This window comes from Trichosurus vulpecula, chromosome 8 (assembly GCF_011100635.1).
Source record: "Trichosurus vulpecula isolate mTriVul1 chromosome 8, mTriVul1.pri, whole genome shotgun sequence".
NCBI classification, from domain to species: domain Eukaryota; kingdom Metazoa; phylum Chordata; class Mammalia; order Diprotodontia; family Phalangeridae; genus Trichosurus; species Trichosurus vulpecula.
Window position 1 is genome coordinate 29,128,660 of NC_050580.1, and position 14,781 is coordinate 29,143,440.

Sequence of the window (14,781 nt, forward strand, 5' to 3'; positions counted from 1 at the left end):
ACATAGTCCCCATAATTCACAGTAATACTGCAGGGTAATTTCCCTTTCCTTTACCTAGTTACTTCATTTGTCCTTGGTTTCCTCATTTGCTACAGTTTTTCTCCCAAATTCTGCACCATGAGGCTTGGTTCCTGTTTCAATATTTCCATCCGCAACCAGGTGATTTCTTCTGAAGTTGACTCAGTTGCAGCAAACTTCAATGGAGGCTCTCTCCAGTCCCAAATGTGGCTTGGTGTCCCTACCTGGTGCCAGCCTCTTCCCCTTTGGAACTGTATGGATGGAGCCGCCTTTACTGTCCTGCCTCTGGTTCAAGGATAGCTAGGAGATGTAGTAACCAGAATGTTACAATGAGTGCCTCCAGCCACAATGTCTTATACTCTGAGTACTCCCAGAGTATTTGTCTCCAGGAGCAAGTATCTTTTCCTCTAAGTGTTCTGAGACAAGATGTGTTTCCACAGAGAGCAAGCCTGCAGTAACCAGAACGTTCTCAGAGACAGTATCTCTAACCACAGATATCTTGTCCTCTGCACGTTATTTAGTAGGACTGACTTATTTTGTCTTCCTCCGTAGCCCTTCCTGGAGGTGTGAGGTCCCCAGGTATTGCACATTCCAATACTCTTCAAATGCATCAATGAGTTGTGCTCACTTCCATCCCCCCATACTTTGCAAATCCCTACAAATGCACATGCGTCAAGATGTAGGGGTAGTTGTCCCCACCCTTCTCTCTGGCACCTGTGAGAAGGGTGATTAGGGAATCCTGTAGGAGTTTGTGGTGTGTCCATTATCAGCAATACTGTATTAGAGAAGACTAGACTAGAATAAAGGTTATTATTAACCGCTTTGAAGCTGTCTTCCTGTCTGACCAGATCAAGAGTGAACCTGTTAGAGGCTAGAGTCTGAAACCTCCTGTGTGATATGTCTAATACCGCAGTTTGGAGAAATGCAAAGATCTGCGGGTTTTGAAATTGGCTATTTTCCATAGATCCCTGGATATGAAAATTACTAGGAGAATCTAAATGACCAGCAGGGCTCTTCTTAGAGTGTACACTTATCTGCATTGGCTGCATGAGTCTGACCAAATGGCTCCTTGATTCAAAGAACCCCTACTAGGTAATACATAAAACAAAGGCTGCACTCAAGATAATGTGCTTAAGTCTTTCCTAGTTTAAAAAATAAATGTTTTAATATAATTAATTCCAGGAGGGGGCCAAAGGATGGAGTCAATGCTACCAAGTAGAGACATTTTTGGCCCCTATACCCATACTATCTCTGCATGCATCTCATCAAAAATAATAGCCACATTCTTTGAAGCTCCTAAGGTTTGTTGTAAATGCTCTACAGACTTTGTCCAAACCTCACCGCAATCCTGGGCAATGTGGACATGTGACAGGTCTGAGTATCCCTCATTATATATGAGATGACATAACCTCTGGAGATAAAAAAAAATCCCCATGGCCCCATGACTAGCAACAGGGATAGATCAAATTGGAACCCAGGTGTCTGCTGACTTCAAGTCTAAGGGAGGCTATGTTCCAAGGGGATTTCTTCTGCAGCGTGGTATAAGGAACACACAGACACAGACACACACACACATATACATTGGACCCAAATATGGGTTATAGCTCTGTCACTTATCCAGCTATGTGATATTGGGCAAGTCATCCACTTTGCTAGACCCTAGCACAGCACCTTGGCCATCATAGATAAGTATATCTTTGGTTGAAGTGTCTTTATCTGTAAAATATATGTGGGAGTATGATGTGTATAGACATATGTATACATGTCAATCTCCATACTTGTACAATGTTGTTAAGCTTGGACAGGTCGTTTTACTTCCCTGGGGCTCAGTATTGTCATTTCTAAAACGAGGGGATTGGGCCAGATAGCCTGTGAAGACCTTTCCAGCTCTAGCTCTCATAATAATTTATGGACTTCAAGATTATTGTAGAATGACATTCTGCCCAGCACTGTCTGTTATAAAATATAAAGTCCTCAGTTTAACATAAGATCACTTCCACAAGCTGTTCTCAACTTCTCTTTTCACTTACTTCATTGCAGTATTAAAACATACTTTACATTTCAACTTACACAAAAATTGTTACACATTTTACATTTTAACCAAAGTGGCCTGCTTGTTGCTATACAAGATGCCACTTCCCACCTCCAAGTCTTTGCACAGGCTGTCCCCTATGCTTAGAATGTAGTTCTGCCTCACCTTAAACTCTTAGCATCCCGAGATTCCTTCAAGTTTAACACAAGTGCTCCTTCCCTTCTTTCAAGGGACCTTTTGGACAACACTAAATGATAGAGTCCACTCTATCACATATTACTTTGTAAGTCTGTTGTATTTTTCTGTGTGTAAACTTTCAGCCTGCCTCTGTCCTCCCCCCAAAAAACTCCCAAAACCAGAATTGTTAAAGGATATGAAATAATCTAATAAAATGAAAATTTCTTGAGCAATTGGACTTTTGGTATTTTTCTGTGTATACTCAGCATATGGAGAGACAGATGGATTAGACCTGTGACTTATTAGTGTTAGGAACTCCTTGTGAGGAAACTCTTTCTCCCCCTCCACGCAACACCTCCCTGCACCTCCTAAGATGTCTGTGATAATTAGAAATTCTGTGACTTGCCCAGGTTAACACCAACATTCTGAATCAGAGGTATTACCCTGATTCAAAGAACAGTTCTCCATTAGCTGCTCCACACTATCTCCTTGGCGCATACCAAGCACTGAATGCAGAAATGAATAATGATTTTTTTTTAAAAGCCAATCAGTTAACACGGATTTATTATTTACTATGCTAAGCACTAAGGCTACGGGTACAAAATCAAGACAGTCCCTGCTCTCTAAGAGTTTACAATTGAGTTGGTCAAGAAGAGATATATAAAGAAGTAAAGACCAACATAACACATTTGGTGAGTAGAGTCCTAGGTCATCTGATTGATATTCTCTTTCCAAGAATGACATTCTTCATTGGATTACTGTTCTGAACACAAGAGTGCAAAATTGTATGTGGGGAGAACATGGTTGGTCTTGATAGGTTGACCTACATTTGGGGAATGTTTAGCAATCAGCAGCTCTGGGCCATAGAGTTGGTGCTAGTTTTTCCATTCAGCGGGAGAGACAAGTACAGCAGATGACCATGAAGATGGCCAGAGAGCCATTAATGAATGCTTATTATTTAATGAACACAAGGACCTGAATTCAAATCCAGCCTCAAACACTTACTAGCTATGTCATCCTAGGCAAGTCACTTAATCCTGCTTGCCTCAGTTTCTCATCTTTAAAATGAGTTTATGAAGGAAATGACAAACCATTCCAGGATTTTTGCCAAGAAAACCCCAACTGGGGTCATGGAAAGCTGGACATGACTGAAATGATTCAGCAACCATAACCCCAACAATATAATACATGAGTGGGAATTGCTACTATCATTCACTTCTATTTTATTCTAACATTTTTCTATTCTCTTCTTGTCAGCTAGACACCATATTCTCACTCAGAAGGACAGAAATTATTGCACCCTGACAAATACATAATAGGCATGTAATAAAAAGATGAATATAGTCCCAAGCTCAAGGCTCATTAAGGAAACTCAAAAATCCTTTTGACATTCTGAAGTTGAATAGGGGGATAAGGAGACAGATAGGTAGTGCTTTCATCCCAAGAGATTTTTTTTTCTATATCATTTATAGGATAGTTATGATTTCATCTGATTTGGCTTCCCTGCTCTAAACAAACCAGTGTATATTCCAGAATGAAAGGAAATGATTCACTTCTTCATCCAAAACAGTTTCCCTAAGAGCTTTAGAAATAAATACAAAGGAGTGAATACCTCCCCCACCCCTTTTCAGCTCCTCAGCCCTAACTGGACAGGTGAGAAGATGCAAAATCATTTTATGATTTATTGAAGTTTTTTTGTTTTTCTGTATTTTTAGAAATGTGTTTGTTTTCCTCCAGTGCTGCAAAACAGCCACCACGACCATCCATGTTTTCACAAGCTCCCTGACTTCACAACCCCCGCACAATAGAGGCTTTTATCCTTTTTCAAGGACACCTACCCTGTCTGTCTTCCCTTCTGTCTGAACACTGGTGTGACTGCGGACATCATGATCTTCTTCCAGATCTGAAATATCTTCCAACTCCTCAGGAGTCTAGAAAGAGAAAATACCATGATTTAGAGATAAATCTCTTCCATTAAGCATGGCTTCTAACCCCAAAGACTGAAAAGAAGAATTGTAAAGGTAGAAATTGGAGTGTGGGGGAGGGCATATATACAGTTAACCGTGATTTATAGTATTGATGAAAAGTTCACAAGCATGACAAATTTCAGAAAAATACAATCAATTGTTAAAACCAGTATCATAAAATTTTAAGTTATTTGTATAAAACTTTTTTTCTTAATATTATTCATATTTTAATGATAGCTAGACCAAAGATATAGCAGTAAATTGACATTCTGCTCTTTTATCATTCTGATTATAACTTTTGCCAATGAGGTTTTCCACAGTTGAATAGCTCATCCATTCGGGGCCAACCTGGTGACAAACCTATTCCCTAATAGCTAGGTGGGTCCTTAGAGAGCACACACTCAGTCTGTCTATCTCTCCATTCAGGAAGAAGTAAGGGAGAACTTGTAGAAGATTGTTTTCAGAGGACGTAGAACAGCCACTACACCTTGGTGAAAAGTATCAGAGATGAAAGATATAAAGAGGAAAAAAAGAAACAGGGCTATAGGTATGTAGACTACAGACTAAGATCAAAACTAAGAAAAATCAGCAAAATAAGTTTGAATAGCACATAGCTAAAGAACAGTCAGTTTGGTGGTAAAATACTTGCTGAGAAAGTCAAAAAAAAAGTCAGGGCAGTGAAGTGAAGAGCATTGGATTTGGAGACACAGGACCTGGGTTAAATCCTGCCCCAACAATTTATGGTCTGCGCTTCAGTATCCTTATAGGATGAATGGGTTAATCTAGATGCCCTTCTCTGTCTTTCCGGCTCTGGGTCCAAATCCTAAGACTTTATTCAAGTTTTTCCATTAGTCCAAATCAGGTCCCCAGTTTTACTTTCCCTAAAAAAATAGTTCTACAACATGGCTTTTCCCAATTTTAGGGATTTGCTCAGTTCAAATGCAAGATCTTGGACCCTTAGGAACCTTAGCAGTCATTGAAGTCAATCCAAACTTGAGCAGAAATTTCCTCCATGCCATCCTTGTCAAATCCTCCTTTACCTAAAGACTTCTACATCCTGTTCATCCTCTACTTAAGGACTTCCTTCCTTTGAGGGGAAACACACTGTCTCCCAAGATGGCCCATTTCACTTGGGATAATTCTAATAAATAGGGTTGTTTTCCTTACATTGAACTTAAATTTGTAGCTCCATTCCCATACTTATTCACAGATACTATTCATATACCCAGTGAGAGTACTCCTGGTCTACTTCCCCTGTGAATCCAAAGGACATAATCTGTAACATCTCAACGGTCAAAAGTTTTCCATTTGTCCATTATTTAAACAGTCATTCCAAAAATGTTTATTAAGCACGTGTTGTTGTTCAGTCGTGTATAACTCTCTGTGACCCTGTGGGCCATACTGTCCATGGGGTTTTCTTGGCAAGGATATTGGAATGTTTTGCATTTTCCTTCTCCAGTAGATTAAAGCAAACAAAGCATAAGTGACTTGCCAAGGGTAACCTAGTTTGTAAGTGCCTGAGGTAAAATCTGAACTCAGGTCTTCCTGACTTCAGGCCCAGTGCTCTGTCCACTGAGCCATCTAGCTTCCCCCATTACACACATACTATATGCCTGATACTATGCTAAAACCTTTGGATACAAAGAAAGGCAGTAATATTGATAATAATAACAATTTTTAATTAATGATTATCCCCACGTTGAAGGAGCCTATACCCTAATGAAGGAGAAAACATAATTTTTTTTAATAAGATACATATAAAGTTAGTAAAATTAGAGTGGAAGGCATTAGCAGATTTTGGGACACACTTCACAACATAATCCTTTGCTACTAAGCTCTGAGCTGCATTCCCAATAAACTCCTGAATAATGGGGACCTATGTGAAATGACAAAAGAGGCTTCCAATGTCCTTAGGTATTATATCTCTTATGCAGACAGGTAAAATGCATGATAGTTGGTATGGGCTTTATTCATTAAACTTACTCCAGCTTCCTGGGGGAGGCAGCCCTATATACCCGGCCTTCCGCTTCTTGTTGTCAGTGTCTCAAGCCTTTCCTACCTGGTGACCAACCTAGGGAAGCTGAGTTGCAATCATTGCCAAAAAACCAGCCCAATTTCCAACCCACTAACGTCCTATCATATGGTCTCATCTCATGGATCTTTAAACAGCGTTCGCCTTGTACTTGGACTGACTCCCCTGCTGTAGTGGGATCTTTTACAGTTATTTAAGCTGACTCTTATCTGATATTAATTTCCCCATTCCTCTGAGACCTCCAGCATGCTGAGGAATTTTTATCTCTCCTCTGATCTCCCTGTAGCCCTTCTTTTCTGGAAGTGTCAGCTGGTAGGATCACAGCACAATTTACTTTCCCTTCATAGGAATTAATGGGATCAGTTCTCCACTTTGGAGCCTCGACCCAATTGGATATTTCATTATTAGTTACTCTGTGGGTTCTCCCTGCAGCATTTTTGAGACATCACCTTTCTAATTTTCCTCCCCAATACATCATCAGCCTCTGTACCATCTGAATAATTTAGGTTCAACAAATTCCCTTTCTCTTATCTTGTCATTTTGCCTGGAAAGGTTATCAAGTTATTCTACTGTGATCTGTTTCTTATAAACCTTAGCTATTTATCACCGCCCCCATCTTCACTGCATATGACTCACTATTTATTCTAATATTTTGTTCAAGTCAAAAGTGGGAGTTTCTCAGCAGAGAGCAAATGCACACTTAGCACAATTCATTCTTTTGGTGGGGAAAAGCCTAACATATGAAGATTTAATGGAGGAAACTCAGCAGAGTGCATGGACAATTGACCTTGGGTATAGGGAAGACCTGTATTCAAGCCTTACCTTTGAAGTGCTCTATATGAGTGACCTTGTATATCATCATCTCTCAGAGCTCTGGACAATTCTTATTATAAAACCATAGCTGTAAATCTGGAAAGGAATTCAGTGGCCATCTAGTCAAGTCTCTTGTTTTTATAGATGAGGAAGATGAGGCCCATAGAGTATTTGGCAACTTATTAGCTATGGAGGTGAGAGTATGAAGAACGATTGTGAGTCTAGGCAACTCTAGGAAAATGGTAGTACCCTTGAGAGTAGTAGAAGAATTAGGAAGAGGGGAGAGTTTGGTAGAAAGATAATGAGTTCAGTTTTTGGTTTGTTGAGATTAAGATTTCCACAGGACATCCAGTTTGTGATGTCCAATAGGCAGTTGGAAATGCTAGACTAAAGGGCAGGAGAAAATTTGGATCTTGGACAAATCTAGGAATCATGTGCCCAGGAAAGATAATGGAATCCATTGGGGCTTTAGAGATCATCAAGCAAAATTATGTAGGAGAAAGAATATTACCTCCTTCGGGACATTAATACATGGATATTACCTCTTTCAGGACATTAACACTTAAGCAGTGTTTCTTAAACTGAAGGTCTCGACCATATGGGGTTGGGGCCTACAATTTAAGAAGCACTGAAGGGGTTGCAAATAGAAAAAATTTAAGAAACCCCGACAAAGCATCACAGGGCTCAGAGCTGTCTCGTGCCCAGATTGAGGGGTGGGGTGGGACAGCACAGACATAAAGACAAAAATCGCCACAGTTGTCCCTCTTACCTGATGTGAATAGATGAGGGAGTCGGGCATAATGCTAAAGCACTGGCTTTAGAGTCAGGATATGGGGAGTGGCAGCCTGATGTAGGCCCGCTTACAAGCTGTGTAACCAGAAATCAGGCGCTTAGTATCCAAGAAACTCCATCTGCTCAGAGGGGCTGTTCCAGGCCTCCTTCCTGTATCTCTAGTGCCTTGCTAGTACAGCATCTGACTTATAGCAGATATTTAATAAATACTTGTTGAATGGCTGATGGACAGATAGGGATAATAGCAATCCCATGGAGTAGTCTGGAGTGATATTATAAGGAAATTGCTGTGAAAACTCAAAGTGCTCCTTTTGTTTCTCCTCTACTCATCTTGAAATCACTTTATGTTATTGGGCAGATACTGCATATAGGCATATCTGTGGAAAAGTTGTTTGCTCTAGAATCATTCTCTCACTCATTATTAAGTGCCTATAAGGTTCCAGGCACTGGGGTTGGGCAAAGGGAGGATGTTAGTTTCTTAAGAGAAGAAAATATTTTACTTTTGTCTTTTTATTGCTAAGATCTAGCATCATAAAAATATCCAAAATGAACAATAATAACAAAGCCATATGGACAAGGAGTTAGAGAACACCTAGATGGACAAACTTCCTGACCAGGCCACTGAGCATCCTTCTTTACCATTTAGAATCTTAAAATGCTCCCTGATTTACTGAGGTTAAGTGACTTGCCCAGAGTCACACAGCCAATGCACAACAGGGGCAAAGGCTGAATCGGGACACCACATCACACTGTTTTTAACAACCACCACCTCAAGAATTCTGATAATAATGAGTACATTTATACAATGCTTTGTTTTGCAAAGTGTTTTTTATGCATAGTGCCTTGTTTGATTTTCCACCTACCATCTGAGTCAGTTGTTGCGATCGTCATTTTACAGTAGCTGCTGGTGCTGTGAATGGAGTGCTGGGCATGGAGTAAATAAAACCTGAGTTCAAATCCAGCCACAGACACTAGTTGTGTGACCCTGGGCAAGTCAGTTAACTTTAGTTAGATTTAGCTTCCTTAACTATAAGATGGGGATAATAATAGCAGACACCTGTCTGGGTTGTTGTGAGGCTCAAATGAGATGACATTTGTGAAAAAGCTTAGCACAAAGCCTGAGGCATAGTATAAATATTCATTTCTTTATTCCCCTTTTATGAAGGAGAAAATCAAAACAATATCTGATATGTAGCAGATGATTAACAAGGATCTGTTGGATTGGACTGACTCTAATATTATGGAATGAGACAGAAATAACTCCCTTCTATGTTTAATTCTACTGAAGAGGATGACAAACATGAATAATAATTCCCAAACTTTCAAATGTAGTTTTTGATATTTTACCACAACTGAGGCTGCAAAAACCCAATAATTTATTAAAAGTGTAACATCACAAGAAATTGTCAGTAAACACACACACACACACACACACACACACACACACACACACACTGAGGAAGCAAAGACACTGTGCTGGGGAAGGGGAACGGCAATGAATTTGTATTGCTTGTCTTCAAAAGAGCGCAAGGCTCTCTGCAGACATTATCATATTTCTCCTTTCTCCTCTCCAGGTGAAATAGAGAGGGATGGGATCATCAGAAGAAACATTCCCTGGCAGTGACTTAGACATGTCTGAAGGTGAAAAGCCAAAGGAAAGCTTCGGCATGGCCTGCCGATTACCAGTGAAGCTAAAAACTTGGCATCTCCCATGTGATCCTTTTTGCTCCAACTGCAGGAACAAACTCGGCTAAATCCTGTAACTTCAGTTAAATGCACCACTGAGCCAGGATCAAAGCAGTCAAGCAAGGGATGGCTAGAAACTCAAGGAATTGCTGGTGACAGATGCCACAGAAAGTGTTCTTAAGAAAGAGATTCACAGAACTTTGCAGTTCTGTAATTTAGATGAAGACTTTTTTTGTGACCAAGGTGAATCAGGATTCCAGGCCAGCTGAGAGGAGACCAACAGAATGATACTAAATCAAGACAAATAGATTTAATAAACAGACATTTTCTAAAGGTAGGAGGAAGTGCTGGGATGTTTGCTGAAAGCCCAATTTTGGAACAAGTGTGTGTAGAGAGAGAAGTCTAAAGAAAATGTTTCCTAGTGAGGACGTGTATTCTCTTAAAACGAGTCTTTGGCTGTCCTCCTGAGACTAAAGGAATGGCCAATATTCAGTAGTGACCAAGCAAGGAAGTGAAAACAAAGTTGATTGAATAATGGGTAAACACATGGCATGTGAATGTAACAAAATGCTAATATGATAAAAGAAATGTGTATAAATATGGTGATTATAGGAAAGAAATGAAAGAATAATATAAGCTGATACAGAGTGCAGTAATCAGAGATTAGAGAAGTATTAGAATGACTGGAAAAATTTAAGTGGAAAATAATCACAAAACAATGGAAAGTGAATATTGAAAAAATAACAAGAATGAACAAAGATACTCTGAAGGAAAAGACAGAAGAAGATGTTTCCCCACATTCCTTTGCAGAGAAGGGAAGTCCATAGCTGGGGTACATTGTGTATATTTCCAGGTAATTTCAATGTATGGAGTGGCCTTATATTTTTTCTCTTTTTCTTTTTTTAAAAAAAAATTTTTTTAATTAAAAAGGTGGCTGTCCGGAAGGGAGCTAGGGATACTAGGAAAAAATTAGACTATGTAGCAATAGAAGATGTCAATAAAATGTTAATTCAAAGAAAGAAAATAAATATGCTAATTGACCTCCTTTCTAATAGGGCTCATCATCATCTGGAAAGGGACAATGTGGAACCATGGAAAAAGATGGAATTCTATCTTCAGAAATCCTGAAGTCAACTTTCCAGTTCTGCAATTTGCTACATTATCTGTAGAACATTGGTCAGTGATTTAACTTCTCTGGGCCACGTGTTTGTTACTGTTGTGTGTTTGTTTGGCTGTTTTTTGGGGGAATTGGACACTTATCCTAAATTTACCTTTTCACATCTTCTGCTCATTATTCCTAGCTTTGACTGTCTCTGTCTCTCTCTACCTCTCTCTGTCTCTCTGCCTCTGTCTCTCTGTCTCTCTCTCTCTCTCTCTCACCCACATGCACACACATCGCATGTGGGCATATATGTGGAAACAGCTAGGTTGCTCAGTGGATAGAACTCTGGGACTGGAGTCAGGAAGATCGGAGTTCAAATCTGGCCTCAGACACTTACCAGGTGTGTGAACCCGGGCTAGTCACTTAAACTCTGTTCACCTTAATCCATTGGAGAAGGAAATGACAAACCTTTCTAGTATCTTTGCCAAGAAAACCCCAGGGACAGTATGGTGTACAAGGTCACAAAGGGTCAGACTGAAAGACTGAATAACCACAAAACAAACATATGTCCGTATATACACATATGTATATATACACATACATACATAATTGTACATATATACACACATATATAACTGCATGACTATATACACATGTATGGAGAGAGAGGGAGGGGGGGAGGGAGAGGGAGGGGGGAGAAAGAGAAAAAGAGAGAGAGAGATTTTTTCATTGGCTTCAAGTACCTAAATACAATTACTATGCTTTCCCTAATTATCAAACTGCTCCTCTAATAATCTAACTCCCTTAGTAATAAGTTGATTGATAATCAAAAATCCTTTAAGTAGTCCTCATGTGGCCTAGATTCCTTTGCCATCCTGATTCCCATGTTCTCATTTTTCCAAGCTTATGAATATACTAATCATACCCAGACAGCAAAATTTAAAAATTGAAAGTATCCAATGTCAATGGATTTGCCAGGTATAAATTAATGTACAGCCCAGATGCTCTCTGGTAGAAAAGCAGCCTGACATATTGGCTAGACAATGGGCCTTAGAACCTGGAAGGCCAAGCTTTATTTACTGATCCTGACACGTCCTGGTTGTCTGACTTTGGGCAAAACATTTAGTCTCTTGGTGCTCTCTGAATGCCCTAAGGTTTCAAGTAGCAGAGAAGGCACCTGTAGGAATGATAGGAGCCTTCCTACCACAGAATTCTCTAGGCTGGTGAAATCACATGCCCAGTCCCAATCCCGACTATTTGGTGGATTTTATAACCAAAATATTGTTATAATATATTTCTAAAATGCCCCCTAGTGCCATTACCACACATCTACTTCTCATTGGGCTGAATCTGCTGTCACTTCTCACTATAGAAACCCAACATTAAGAATACATTCATCTACTCATTTCTAAGAATTCAGAAGTATGAATGGGTATGAAGAAAATGAAAATATTGGTTTTCTGTAAATGAAGGAAATTCTCTAGGGAGCAACTTAACACTGAGCTATAGGTTGACAAAAGTAAATTATGGACTGCAGAAAATATGTCCAAACTGAATAGCAAAGATGTACAATGGGCCCAGCATATGATTAACTACCTAAGCAAATGTGTCAACTTGAGCAGCAAAGCCCTCAACCCAAACAATGCTATTGTTAAAACTGAAAGGAGGGGAAAAGAAAGATCTCTGTTAGGAAGGTGCTTGGGGATTCATCCAGTCCTTTAGGAATTGGGTTTTCCAAGGATTGATAGCCTGTGCTAAGTTAGTAGTGGGAAGATTGCCAGGGATAATCATCATAATGTCTTGGTTTATATAACTCATTCTTGTGCTTTAATGGAACAGGAAGAAAGGAATATTTATTAATCACCTACTATGTGCCAGACACAATGATAAGTGTATTATGTATTAGACCCTGAAGTAATTGCTGGGGGTACAAGATAAGGCAACACAGTGCCTGCTGTCAGGAAACCTACCTTCAAAAGGGAAGCGACAATATGTAATTAAGTCTTTTTTCCCCCAAGCTACCCTCTGATCTTTCTAGACCATGCCCCAGAAATCTCATCCTGGAAACTAACTCTAGTCCTGGAATTCAAACATTGGAAGTACTCTTCATCTTTCTATGATTGAATGGCTCCACTCAGAACCTCTGCATCTCCTTCTTCTCTTGGGTGAGCTTAGGCCTTCCTCTACCTTACCCCCACACTGAGTACCTTGATCTCTCCCCTCTACCCCCTTCTCAACTTCCTTTAGGTATTGTCTTCCGCCGTTAATATGTAAGATCCACAAGGGCAGAGACCATCCATCTTTCTGCTTTGCTTTTGTAATCTTCGTATTTAGCACAGCGCTTGGCATATAGTATGTATTTAATAAACATTCTCTGATTCAACATGAATACAAAAATAGAGTAGGCTCTTAATAAATGCTTTTTAAAAACTTCTTGAGGGGGAAGGGGGTTCTTTTTTTCTTTCTTTTTTTTTGGAGGGGGGAAGGCAAGGCAATTGGGCTTCAGTGACTTGCCCAAGGTCACACAGATAGTAAGGTGTGTCAAGTGTCTGAGGCTGGATTTGAACTTAGGTCCTCCTGACTCCAGGGCTGGTGCTTTACTCACTGAACTACCTACCTGCCCTGGGGTGGGGTTCTTTTGAGCAGAGATTATCTTTTTTTTCTTTTTTTCTTTATATCCTCAGTGATTAACATAAAATCTGACATAGATTGACACTGGACAAATGTTTACTAACTTACTGACTTGTTGATTCAGGACATACATTTACAGAGGCCAGCAGGTGGTGCAGTGCATATAGTACTGGTTCTGGAGTCAGTGAGACTTGAGTTCAAATCTGGCCTCAGATAGCACACACTAACTGTGTGACTTCAGGCAAGACATTTAGTCTCTGTTTCCCTCAGTTGCCTCAATTTTCAAATAGGAATAATAGCACGTCTTAAGGTTATTGTGAGAAACGATTGGGAAAATATTTGTAAAGTACTTAGTACAGAGCCTGGCACATAGTAGGCTTTTTCCAAATGCCTCCCCCTTTCCCCCCAAGATGAATATGAAAATGGAAAATAATCTCAGAAATGAAGGAACTAACAACTGTGGAGAATGGAAAAGTTCTGCAGAAATTAGGATATGAATTGAGTCCTGAAGAAAGCCAGGGAAACTAAAAGGAATAAAGGCTCATGTAAAATGTTCCAGGGATGGAGAAGGGCCAATTGAGAAGGGGAAAGATGGGAAATGGAGGGTCATATTCAAGGATCTTGAAATAGGTTAGTGTAGATGAGTATCAGAGGGTATGGAGGGGACTGAGGTGTAAGAAACCTGGCATGGTAGAGAGAGGTCAGGTTATGAAAAATGTTTAATACTGTAATGGCAGGCAAAGTTGGACTTTTTGCTGTTTTTTTTTTCTTTTGGAGTGCTTCTAAGCACTAAGGCAATCAAGTGCCTTTGACTGAGTCTTGCCTTTGTTTGAATCAAGAGACTTTGACTGAATCAAGAGTCCTTGATTGGAAACACTATATATACTCTGAGGTTAGCATTTTGTTTTGGGAGCTCACTCACTGGAAGAGTGTTCCTGTGATTTGGCCAGACAAGACTCTAGGTAGCCATTAAGGAGCACCCCGGCTGTGAAAACCCAGATGTTGGTGCTTCTCTCTCTGGTAACTATATATGTATTGCTATGAACAGACAGTTAGAAGTCCTGTCTTCTGGTTTGTGTTATTTACTCTGTTTATATAATTTTTCTTATAATTTCTGTTTGTGTTTTCTCTGAAGTTCGGGGTGCTGGCTTTTCCCCCGAACTAGGTGAATGAGATATATATATATATATATATATGTATATATATATATATATATATATGTGTGTGTGTGTGTGTGTGTGTGTGTGTGTGTGTGTGTGTGTGTATGTTTACTCAAAGTGAGATTGTAAACCCCTTAAAGTTGTTTTCCTTAGAAAAGCAGATCTAAGAAACTATGCTAGCAGCCCTCCTGTGTGCTGCTGTTATTGGCCTTACACTTCCATAGCAGCTGCAAGCAGCATTGTTGTTACAAATGCCAAACTACAAAGGATTTTATGTTTGATCATGCAAACCACTGGAGCTCATTATATGTGGTTATAGAAAAACTTTAGAAAAACTACCTCAGCCATGTATGGCTTAGAAAGGGAAGAAA

The 14,781-nt window shown here is 39.7% G+C and overlaps 1 protein-coding gene across 2 annotated transcripts in view; it reads right to left on the reverse strand.

Moving 5' to 3' along the window:
* The window catches only part of CTNNA3 (catenin alpha 3), a 1,949,360-nt gene that overhangs the window by 258,860 nt on the left and 1,675,719 nt on the right, over positions 1 to 14,781 (reverse strand). For both annotated transcript variants that reach the window (XM_036734544.1, XM_036734545.1), the window contains exon 14: positions 4,066 to 4,158. In XM_036734544.1, coding sequence (XP_036590439.1) covers positions 4,066 to 4,158 — 93 coding nt within the window. The remainder of the gene's footprint in view (positions 1 to 4,065; positions 4,159 to 14,781) is intronic.